Here is a 12,605-nt window from a genome sequence, read left to right as displayed (position 1 = left end):
TCCCCTTGATGTGAATGGTGAAGCATTTTGTCACACGGTCAAATCAGCTCCATTACTGTCCAGTGAACCAGCTAGCAGGCTGTTTTTGACACCTTCTCTCTCTTTTCTTCTCCCTGGCCACATGGGGCAAATTAAGGGAGTCTTTTCTTTTTTTTTTTTACGGCCGCTGGTTTGAATCATCAAGCGGTCGCAAACACAGAGCAGGTTGCAGGAGTGTCGGCAGAGTTAGTCCAGATGAAGCCTGAGAGACTTTCTGATCACCTGTGTTAATATATCAGCGAAACACCCTCTCTGATCTTTGCCGTTTAATTTGGGGAGCAGAGCGGAAATGAAGAACACCTTTTTTGTGACTTCCCACACTCTTGTCAGTTTTTTACAAGCTGTGTAATGAACCCGATTAGGGCAAGGCATTAAAGCTCAGCCAACCCATTCCAATTAACAGCGACTCTTTCTTTCAAGCATTTTGCTATCACAGAGTACTATTCTGACAATGTGAGGAAGAGGAAGAAGAAGAACAAAAAACATTTAATAGTATTCAAATTGACCCAGAACTTGAAGGAAAATGTTGAATTTTGGGAACAAGCTTAGTAATAAGATGTAAAACAGGGCCAGAAAACTAGTCTGGCTCTGTCAAAAGGTAAAAAAAAAACAACAGGTAACCAGCATAAACTCCAAATATTCACAGGTCCTGACCAAGAAACCAGATTAAATAAACAATATATAAAATATTAAGTAGTGCACTTCATGTGCTGGTACGTGGAATCTGTAACCTTTGGCCAGGCTAGCTGTTTCCTTTTGTTTCCAGTCTTTGTGCTAGGCTAAGCTAACTGCCTCCTGGTCCTAGCTGCGTATTTACTGTACAGACATGAGAGCAGTATGAATCTAACTCTTTGATCTTTGTTTGGACTCGGTGAAAAGACAGAGGCTGAAAAATTGATAGAAACAGACAGAAAAGATGCAGATGTTCTCAACTGGGGCAGTCCAGCGGTGGCAATTAACTCCCCTTTTAAAGGAGTCCCTGTTTCAATAATGCGTACCACCCCGAGGCCACGCTTGTCCGGGACTGGAAGTGCATTTGAGGAGTATGTGCTAAGAGGGGGTGACAGTGACTTCGCACTCTGTGGCTTGTTAACCGCCCCCAGAGACTTGCTGTCCTCCAGCCCCTATTTAAGTCTTACCATCATAAAAAAAAATCCATGAGAAAGAGACCAGTCACGTCTTTCTCCAAACTCCCTGCTCCAGCCCCTGACTCCCCCGAGCCATTCCTGTCTACCTGCCGCTAAGTTCTGGTCCAGGCTCCTCATTAAAGCCACTTTCAGCATGGATCTATGCGGGCCCTTCGTAAAAATCAGTCTCGTGTCAGTTAACTTCCTCTGGCTTTGTCCGCTCTCTCTGTCTCTTCTCACTTCCTATCTCTGTCAAATATGTTCTGCATAGGATACTTTTTAGTCAGCACCTGCATGAGCTGTCCAACATAACTGAGTCAGAACAAGAAACAAAGAAGAGCAAGAGAGGAACAGAGAGCATTGCTAATGTGTTTTTTGTTAGTGTTGTATGAAGCTGTTTCCCCATCTTCAGAAAAACATGCAGCTAGTTTTCAGGACATCTGAGTACTTGCAGGCTTGGCTCAGCAATTGATTTATTATTCTGTCTCTATCTGCAATGAATAGGAAATAATATTTCTTCACAAAGTTATATAAGGCAGTGGACAGTGGACAAAAGTTCAAACTGTTTTTCATGAATATATGTCATTTAAACACAAAAATTATAGCAGTGATGAAGCTGCATCATCGTGGTAAACGTGGTTAACTAATCAGGTTGTGACTGAGAGATAATATTTGTTCTGAGGAACCGATATATTTTACGCTCACTGTAAAAAATTAACCTTTTACACTATAATGTGCCGCTCCCTTCCCTTTGCTGATTGAGGCAGATTGTTTTGTTCCACATCCTCTCCAGTCAGTTGATCCTTCCAGCTAATAGTCCCAACAGACTCCATATGTCAATTATAAACTCTCCAATGGCCTTAACCATTTCTTTGTATGACATTGATCATCTTCGGGGAAGAGTTACCAACTTTTTGAAACTCATAGAAGTTGGGCTAGAATCTGTGCTTGTGTTTTGATCACCCAACAGTCAAGAAGTCATTGCTCATTTTACATTAGTTACATTAGTTTTACATTAGATTGTTTCCCTCTAGAAAATGAAGTATTAGTTTTATATTGAAATATTCAAAATCATGCCAGTCATGGAAATTCTTGAGAGCACACAATGATTCAAATGTACTTAAGATATATCAGTTTAGAAATGCTGCAATATGAGTATTCTAACTACTCTGGAAACCAGTAAGGTCATGGAAGACATTCTTTACAGTACAACACAGAGCCTTATTTCATAATGAAATACCCTGGATGGAATTAACGTGAATGAACACTGTGTTGTTGTGTTTCTCTTATGTAAAATAAAATAATAATGATATATTAATCACACTTAATTTAATGGAGGACACGTGCTCCTATTATTGTCTGTTGAAGTGCTGTCAAACACACACACACACATGCGCACACACATTCACATGCATGCAAACAAACAAAACAAAGAGAGAGAGAAAAGCAGAGAAAGTGAGAGAAAAAAGAGAATAAGGACCCCCAGGAAGTTCCAGCTGTCCTTCCTTTGCTGAAATTCCCCGTAATTAAAATCATACAATCATTCTATGTACTGTATAACTTCTCAAAAATCAGAGTGGCCCCTGAGGTCAACAACAAAGCTCGGGCCTCATGTGAGTGTCAGATGTGGCAGCAGATTGCTTTGTGGTGTCTTGCAAGCAAATGTTTGGGCTCTGAGCTCAGTTTCAGAGCAGAGACAAGCATAATAATGTATCTCTTTGTTAAATGTCGTAACATGCGATCTCTTGCTGTTTCACAGTGGGCATTTCTGACGTTTGAAAACGACAGTAATTTTCATGATTTCAAGGTCATATATTGGGGATTTCTTAAATGCCTACTTTAACCTATCTCAGTCTTCAACTTTCTAGCTCATTTACAGTTTATAATCGAGTCAGGGAGGAATTCGCTGCATAGCTTCTCAGTTTTTTGCATACTAGCATTTGCTAATTAGCACTAGACATGATCCACAGCTGAGACAGATGGTAGCCCATTAGTTTTACAAGTATTTGGCCCAAAGTATTGGACAATTTGGAATGGGTAAGGGGTCATTAAGTCATGAATGTCTGCGCCAAATTTCCTGAAAAGCCACCTAAAGATTGTCAAGATATTCAGTTCAAAAAGTTAGGCAATCAATTAAGTCATGAGGATTTATCCTCTGAGGACCATGACTGTCAAACTTTCCTCTCAATCCATCTAAAAGCTGTTGAGATATTTCAGTCTGAACCAACATGGAGGACTGTCTGACTGTCTCTATAGCCATGCTGCTAGCTTGGCCTGCTGTAATTCCTTACTTCAATTTAGTGTGTTTGTATCTCTAATGATCACAACATGCCCGATGCATGTCTGCCCCAGATGGATTATATTGAATCTGTGTCCTCTGACTTGAGTGGAGTTGAGCCGTGCTGTGCGAGCGTGCCCTGAGCTGAGAACACCGCTCTGTGAGCCAGGCACCCAAGGAGGATGTTCTCGAGTGGAGGAACCTAATCTTTCCCAGCAGGAATCCAAGCGGCTCTGTAAGTGTATGAATAGAGATAATATCTCTATAATGAGGCCTGTTTTGTACCATCAAAGTCTTCAAAAGGGTCTGAAACCCGACCTCCCTCCTAGCACTGACAATCCCTCAGTAATAGCTCCCTATTATTAATTGTTTTGCCGTCCTGCTAAGTCCTTGTCTCCCTCTTTCTCTCCCTTGCTCTTGTAGTTGTGTTTTAGCGGCTCACCCCTGACCTGGTGCTTTTAAGTCTACTGACATTCTGCCAGTTTGTAACTCAGCGGTAGGAAGGTGTTTGTTTTCCTTTTTTTCAAATTAAAGTGTTTCCAGATACAGAACAATCCACTTTCTCCTTGTTGCAGATGCTAAGCTGCAGGGAGTTACAACACTCACATAAGGAAATTGTCTTACACATATTATTCATGGGCAGTAAATTCTTATAATTTCAGCGATTATGCAATTTATACTTTGCGTGTCCGCAGCCTGTGTTGCTGGGTCAGACCCAACACAGGTGTGCTTCATATCTTTGAGCTGTCTGGTGTGGTTGGCTGACAAACATCCGGACGTGGTTAAAGGAACTGACCAGACCACCCCAGCTGAGCCTCACTGAGGACATGGCCCTTTGCATATCCTGCTTCGTGACCATTGTCTATTGTCAGCGGTTTGATGATAAGTAGGCCATCTATCTGATGCTGTGAAGAGTTCTGAGAGATCCAGCCTCCCAGGTCTTCATAGGATAGCAAGAGATCCACCTGACTGATAGAGTCTGATGAAAAAAATCTGACTTGTCAGGGGTGATAATACATCTGTGCGCTGCTATCTGACACATCAGAAACACATAACAGAGGACATGGATAGAACAGGCTGCTGGTGGTGGTGAGGATGGAAAAAGCACTTTAAAAATCTTCGCTGACTCAGCGTTTCTTCCCCTCTCCTAATAGGTGCAGTAGCTTTGTGTTGATTGTTGAGGTTGACCCAACATCATTAAAGCCTTAAGTATACATCATTCTTTCAAATTATTCTATTAAGATACATTTGTAAATAGCACAGTGGTAGCATGACACATCTTAAGACATTTTAACTGACTCACTAATTGAATCCATCTTAGAATGCACGTGTGAGGAAACCCAGTAAGAGCCGTGTGAGTCACAGCAGTCCCGTAAAGGTCTGTGGATCAGCCCGAAGGATCATTTTGATGTCTGTGTCTCTGTAATGGACAATAATGGACATGAAGTGTGTGATGTGATGACTAAGGTTTCATAACAAATGTTATCAGACTTTCTGGAAGTTTACAGTGGATTGTAAAAAGTGCTAATGTGCCGCATGCCTCAAAAGTGTCACGTGAAAGAAAATGTTTAATAAAGTCTTCCTAAATATGACTTCTCGGATGTCATATGTGTGGAGCCTCACAGTGAAGTTCCTTAAGAAACACTTTTTTCCACATGGTGACAGGTTACTAATTCCATGTAAGTGGTGCAGACACACACACACACACACACACACACACACACACACACACACACACACACACACACACACATGCCAAAGGCATTTACCAACACAAGCATCTCACAGAGAAGTATCTCCATCAAAAACAGCCCTCTCTCCATCTGTTAAACAAATAGGGAGCCCCTACAAAGGTGTGCAAAAGAATCCACATGATCAAAGTGTATGAGAATGGCAGCCTTGTGCTGGCCTGGCCATTATCAGGCCCCATGAATGCCTGTCTTCTCCTCTTTTGTCGGTCGAGGCATTGACAGTCACTCACCCGGCAATGACTGTCACACCAGCGCAAAGAGCCAGCCGCCGACAGGGGCCAACCACATCAAACGAGGCTGTCAAGGGGCCCTGCTCGTGAACCGTGGCAACAAACACCTCCTGATCCTCACCTACAGCTCAGCAGCAGACACCCACCGCTGTGCTCTCAGCCACTGCCTCCACTGAGAAAAGATGTACTGCCTGGACCTCATTTCCCTCTCTGCAGCCCCCCCTTCTCTCTCGCTCTCCCTCTCTCTCTCTGTCAAGTAGCGCTTGTGTTAACCTCCAGCCTGCCGAGACACAAAGGGCTGCTAAAGTGTTTAAGAATGCTTTATGGATGCATGACAAGGGGAGGCTGACACTGCTGGGGGTCAGAAAGTATACAGGATGTGAATGAGATACATTCAGTTTTACTTTCAATTTGGAGCTGAGTCACACTTGATTTAAACTGTACGATGTTTGAACCTCAAAAGTCGACTGGGAGAAGAAGACAATCATTTTCAGTGAGCTGTGACAAGTACTTTGGTCAAGGCAGCCTGAGTGCGGGTTGCATGTGTGTTCTACCAGCTTCAGGTTACATTAATGGAAGTAAAAGCATGCAGTGTTTTTCCTCAGTTGATGAGCAGTTTATGTTAAGGACCACAATAACTGCACAACAGTAAAAGTCCTGAGACATCATATGGAATTTTACGATGTGTTTGAGTGCCAGTTTCTGTGCTTGGAAAGAAGCTTGAAACACTGTGAATTTCATTTTACTTCAACTTTATCATTTATGTCAGAGGTCCCATTCACAACACTGGCTGCTGCATATTCAATATTTCTGTCTACATAAGAAAATCTAGTACATGAAGTAAATTTGAGAGCTGGACTGTCAAGTTTCAGCCAATTTTCTGGTACGTAAAACCAGCACACAACAGTAAGTTAAACTAAACTATATACAATACCAAGGATTTTAAAGTTGTATGACCAAAATATTTGACATCTCAGAGAATTATAGATTTGTGTAAAATAACGTGAATGTGAGTACAAACATTGCTCGTTTTACTGTACAAAACTCGTTTTCACCTTGATCTCCTGTTTGACCTCTAGTCCTGCTTTGATTGGCTGTGATGAGACTGCCACCTGTAGGCCAAACACAATTCACTATCACTTCTACCTACAGTGATGTCTATGGACAAACCAGTCCAGCCGCTGAAAAGACAGAAAAGATAAAGATTTTTATGAATATTCAGCAATATGCAAGTGTAGCCCTGCCTATGAAATATTGAAAAAAGAGAAAATACATTAATAAGTCAATCTAACACGATGTGGGTGATAACTAAAACCTGTTGTCTAATTACTGCGATCCCTTTAAACAGTTCTAATTATGGCCTGAATCCACTCCAAGGACCATTTGCAAGGATGGTCGGAGAGACAAAAGCCCCAAAAGACCCTGGCTGCAGACAAGATGGCGGACATGAACCTCGATGCTCATCCTTATACAGGAAGCCATGTATCGACTGCAGGAAGTGGTAGCTCTATTTTGCTTTATAAAATGACTTTCAGTGGAAGAATAACAGCTATTTATTTGGAAACTTTAATTAAGCACCTTACTATCAGCGACTGAACTCAGGGGGATAATTTTTTCTGCCTTTCCCATCGTGTCGTTCATTTTTAACCTTTATTCGAAATGATAACTTTTTTGATTTATTTAAAAGATGTTTGAAAATATGAGCATTGATTTTGTACACACCTAATTGTAACAGATGGAAGATTTGTATAAACTGAGCCTTATTTCTAACTATCGTATTTAAGGTTCATGTGTGTTAGTGACATGAATTGTCAGTGTGCATCTTAGAAGTACATTAACTTCACCTTCAATTTGTAATGTTTCACTGACCACACAAGATCATCCACTGTATAACTTAAAGAATTGGTAATGGATAATTACTCAAGCTTACTTACTTGAAATTCACAACTCGCAGTAATTATAATTAATCATTTGTTTTTATCCAAAGCAACGTGCCTATGAATTCACTCACCGATGGCAGTTTTTTGGGTTCAGTATCTTGCCCAAGGATAACTCAGCATGTGGACTACTGAGGCCAGGGATCGAACCACCAACCTCTTGATGGGTGGATGAGCGCTCTACCTCCTGAGCTACAGCCACCCCAGGTGGTGTTTCACAGACTCAACAAATACTGCATGACTTCAAGTATGTGGATGCCTGAATTTTCAACTCATTGACAGTTGAGCATGTAAACCGTGGGCCTCACCAAAAGTAGTGTGGACAGGAGTGTCTACATACTTTTGGCAATGTAGTGTAATCAGGCCATAATCTAAACCTGTGCTGACATATTATCAGTATCAGCTGTTAAGATTTATAACAATGTAGAGCTTGTCCCAAATAAAGTAAAAAATAAATATATACGACCGTCATCTGGAAAACACAAACCACTGAAGAGCATAAACTTTAGCACATTTACAAAAACCACACTCGATTTATCTGCGATCTTCTGACCACGCCTTAAACCCTGATGATCGCTCCTTGCGACTAGTTTGGTCTTATTTAAGATGGCGGCCTAGTGCTCAGAAGTAGTGCGGTTATTACATGTCAACATGTCACTTCTCAGAGTATGTGCTTTTGCCAAATGTCTGAACCGTCGCAGTTTGTTTGAGAAGTGTGCTTTTCGCGTGTCTTTTGCGGACTGCTGCCAGCCGTGTGTGTCCAGGAGGAGCGGCGCAGTCCGACGAATATCAGGTGAGCTCAAGGAGTCTCACGAGCAAGTGCACTTGTATGATAGACAAGTTCACTCAGTTTCTCCGAGGACTCTCGTGTTAAATGCCCATGTACTTACGTGTTAATTCAACACTGAACTGCTCTTGTAATGTCGGGCTCGCGCATTGTTGGCTTAACGTTAGCTCATGTAACAGGTAAGTAAATAAATTGTTATTGAGTCCAGCGTGGGGGTGCTTTGTTTGTGGGCACGAGCTGGCGGTAAACGGTTTTTCACAATTTGTCATTGAAATTCGTCATTTGTCATTGCGTTTCATTGAAATATCTTAAGATGATAAAATGGCCACTACTGGGAAAACCTGCTCTACCGCTATCATTGATCACCCCCAGGCCCTAATTTAAGCCCCGATACAGGATCTGATTTAATTAAACTGGAACATTACTACTCAGCTGCGGAGTCACCATTTTGGCAAACTGTGTGGTACCTGAAGGTCAGGTGATGGAGCGGCTCAGCCAAGACGTTGTGGGTTCGATTCCCAGCTGCTCCACGTCTTTGATCGGGACTCTGAACCCCCAAATGCTCCTCATGTGAATATAGAGGAAAAACATATCAAAATCCACCTGATGCTAGTAATTGGCTGGGAAGAGGAGGCATATTTATGCAGGATGCTGATTTTCAATATTCATCATAACCTCTCTCTTGTTTTTTCAGAGACACCCTTTCATCTCCAGAGAAGCAATTTTTCATTTGTAATCCCAAAGATAGAAGATGGAAAGAAACGTGTACTGGAGCAGTCCCACTTGTTAGACGGTATGTTGTTGTAAAGGCAGATTGTCATGCTGCTATATTCCTGATATGTTTCCCAATACCAAACCACACTGAGTACATATTTTATTTCATATCAAATACTGGTATATCAGAGTTCTCTGACAGGTCTTTGAATGCTGCCTGTCACCCCATACTGTTTTGTCCAAGACTCCTGATGAATATTCTGGTGCACTAAAGGGTCCTGGGGAGCCTCATGTCACAATAATTGCTTGAAAGTTTTGCAGTATACTTCAGTGTGTGTCCCAGATGCTACAGCCTGTCATATGTTAGAAGACTCGCAAGGCTTAATCAGCTGTTGCAGCCTGTAATTCTTTCTGTAATTCAGTTTATTACTGTGAAAAATGGTTGTCAGTAGTTTTACATCAGATGCCCTCTCTGTTTCCCTCTTTCAGTGCTTGAGGCCAGGATCCACCAACTCAAAGCTGACGGCGTTCTAGATGTGCAACATGCAAAGGTGCAATTTGTCAAAGCCTGCTCCTCTGGAGGAGGGGTTTTTTCTGGTAAGGGTCCCAAAAGCAAACCTCAGGAGAGACCTGACATTCCTAAATCAGGACAGACTGCTGCTAAAGGAGCTTCTACCTCTCAGCCCAGCCGCTGGATGAAGAAGTTAACCGACGAGAAGAAAAAGAAACTCAAGAAACAGCAGCACCTCCAGCAGACAATACAGAAGAAGAAGAATGTGAAGGAGAAACCGAGTGCCAAATCTAAAGGTAGCAAAGGCAGCTCAATGCTCCCTGGAACAGCACATAAAACTATATCTACCACAGCTAAAAAGACTGTGCCCTTGAATAAGAAGAGCAAAGGTGACATAAAAGTGTCTGAGGAGATTTGTGCTGCTGTTTCTTCAACTGTTACCTCCACTGCTGTTCCTGCTGTTGCTGCTGCTGCTGCAGCAGCAGGAACAGCAGCCATGCCACATAAAGTGTCTAAAGGGAGACGGAAGAACTCTAAAAGTCAGGCCCCCGATGCAGAGGGCCAAAAGGCTGATGCCCTGGAAGAGGCCAAGGAGCTTGCTGAGGTGGAGAGGAGGCTCAGTCAGCAGGTAAGCCAGTGGACATCTTCTCAATGTACCTCAGAGCACCTATGGGAGGACAGTGAAGCAGCTGCGTGTGGGGACATCCAGCTGAGCATCCGGTCTTACCTGGAGGCGTGTGTGTTTGCTGGGGACATTGAGAGGGCACACCGTTTCCTGCTCAGCCAGCACAGAGTTAGGAGTCGCCGGAAACATCTGAACACAGACATCTACAACATCATGATGAGGGTGTGGGCCAAGAAGGTGAGTTCAACACCACGATACGATAGCCGGCCTAACACAGCATTTTCAACATTACTTGCACTGTTACTCTTAGTTTTTGTATAATAAATACTTGCACGTTCTTTCTCTTGCACTTTATTAATGAGCCACACCATTTTGATTCGTTTTTGTGTTGAGTTTGGTACCAAATGTACGTGGAAGCAAAGTTTAATGGTCCTCCCGTGTCTGTCTTTCTCTGCATGTAGGGCACGTTAAGTCAGATCGGCCGCATGTTCATTTTGTTAGAGGAGTCTTCTCTTAAGCCGAATCTGGCATCCTACTGTGCCGCCCTGGAGTGTATGGGCCGCGATCCCAAATGCTCCCCAAAGAGGGTCACAAGGTATGCACACACACTCACAAACACTAACACACCATCTGCAAATAAGGTTCATTAAGAGCTGTGTGTGTGATCACATTTGACATGAGATATTTGTTCAATATCATTTGATATTTAACAAGACGGCTGTTACTGTCAGGACTCAGAGAGCTGAGTTTTATATGAGCACAGTGGCAATACAGAGGCTCACCAGCAGGGGTCATCTTGTGTTCATGGTTTAGAGTTGTGCCATGCCATAGATGACTTATCAGGGAGGGACAGAACCCGACTGTGTTTGTGCCAGTTTCTTCTTCTTCCTCTTAGTAGCCGCATTATAGTATTAAACATTATTATTTGTACGCCGCAAGCTAGAATGAGAAATGAAACTTGGCTCAATAACTGGAAATAATGTGCTTATCATAAAATATGAGTTGAAAGGCCACGCCTCGTACCAAGTCCAGGTCAATGTGCTCTATATAAAAATATGTGGACCGTAAAAGTCCACCGTTTTAAATGTTTTGAAAAGCAGTAAAATCAGTAGAACTTGTTGGATGTTGACTCTATCAACACCAAAAATGGGTGTACAGCATCACAGCGCTGAGATTATAAATGAGCAGGATCATTTGAGAAACATGGCTCCACCAAAAATCTTCACAAGAGCCAGGGCTCAGCAGTAATATGGCCATAAGTCATTAATGATTTGTCGAATCATCAGAAATTGTGATACATATCTTCAGGCAGTGAGTGGGAATAGGCCTACGTGCGTACTCTGGGGGCAAGTATTAACCAAAACCAGATCAGTGGAGACATCCTACTCCATCTCCTGACCATACACACCGAGTTTCATTCAAATCCAGTGACGGGGGGAACTTTTACTGCATGATTATTGAGATGCTGCAGGCTTTGGTGATTCGCCTCACTCCCTCTTTAAACAGCATTAAATGAGGTGAATGAGGCCTGAAAACTTGCAGCTTTAAGGGCAGATTGAGCTGCTTCCCTCTGTTGAACGAATATGAGCGTCGCAGCGATTGTCACTATTTGTGGCCGTTTTTATCTAAAAATAATGCTGTCAGAGAAGAGGTAAAGCTTGTCTAGTTGTCAGTGATGTTTCCTCTGGTTGTGCCTTATTGGTCAGCTTATTTTCAAAGCATCCACTGCATTTGCTTCTTGCTGTGTTTATGTCAAGCTGCATCAGCTCAGCTCCCAGTTATCCTGATTACTAAGAAGGTCTGAACATGTTTCTCACTGACGAGAAGAGAAGTTAGTCCCATTGATTCCAGCTCCACATTTGTTATTAATATATATATTTATACTTATTCATGGGGCGGCATGGTGGAGCAGCAGGTAGTGCGAGTGCCTCACAGCAAGAAGGTCGCCAGTTCGATTCCCGGGTTAGGCGGGGCCTTTCTGTGTGAAGTTTGCATGTTCTTCCCGTGCATGCGTGGGTTCTCTCCGGGCACTTCCTCCCACAGTTAGGTTAACTGGTGACTCTAAATTGTCCTTAGGTGTGAGTGTGAGTGTGAGTGTGAGTGTGAATGGTATGTTGCCCTGCGATCGAGTGGCACCCGGTCGAGGGTGTACCCTGCCTCTCACCAGCTGACAGCTGGGATAGGCTCCAGCCCCCCCGCAACCCCGAAAGGGATAGGCGGTATAGAAAATGGATGGATGGTTGGATGAATGGATGGATATGTCAGTATAACATATTGCATGGCGTCTCCTACAGTCTGACTGTATTATGAACTCATGGTGCCTTTGCTTTGGGCAGCCATGATGCCATGTTGTCAGATCACCCCAAATAAGTACGGAAAAGACTTTATGTTCTCTGCCATAATACTAATCTTACTGAAAATGTAAAAGTTTTTTCATTGTGTCACGTTGTTCACTTTTGGGCTGTTGTTGATTTAGCTGAGGACAGCAGGGTTGGTCAGATGCTGGTTTTAGCACTTTGTTAAAAAGGCTTTAAGGAGGATTAAGGAGCAGCACAGCCTCAGGAGTCCCTCATAGTGGTGAATGTGCATGTGGATTTTATTCGTTT

The 12,605-nt window shown here is 42.8% G+C and overlaps 1 protein-coding gene across 2 annotated transcripts in view; it reads left to right on the top strand.

The window, feature by feature from the left end:
• The first annotated feature begins 7,961 nt into the window (after positions 1 to 7,961).
• The window catches only part of polrmt (polymerase (RNA) mitochondrial (DNA directed)), a 45,647-nt gene continuing 41,003 nt past the window's right edge, over positions 7,962 to 12,605 (top strand). Inside the window, exons 1-4 of one of the 2 annotated variants that reach the window (XM_070961637.1) lie at positions 7,962 to 8,155; positions 8,844 to 8,942; positions 9,353 to 10,236; positions 10,461 to 10,594. In XM_070961637.1, the coding sequence (XP_070817738.1) occupies positions 8,014 to 8,155; positions 8,844 to 8,942; positions 9,353 to 10,236; positions 10,461 to 10,594 (1,259 nt within the window). In that variant the 5' untranslated portion in view covers positions 7,962 to 8,013. The remainder of the gene's footprint in view (positions 8,156 to 8,843; positions 8,943 to 9,352; positions 10,237 to 10,460; positions 10,595 to 12,605) is intronic. The other variant, XR_011602141.1, reaches the window with a different exon arrangement.

Source organism: Chaetodon trifascialis, chromosome 4 (genome assembly GCF_039877785.1).
Source record: "Chaetodon trifascialis isolate fChaTrf1 chromosome 4, fChaTrf1.hap1, whole genome shotgun sequence".
Taxonomy (NCBI): domain Eukaryota; kingdom Metazoa; phylum Chordata; class Actinopteri; order Chaetodontiformes; family Chaetodontidae; genus Chaetodon; species Chaetodon trifascialis.
The sequence above is the reverse complement of the archived record's forward strand: the minus strand, read 5'-3'. Positions and strand labels throughout refer to the sequence as shown.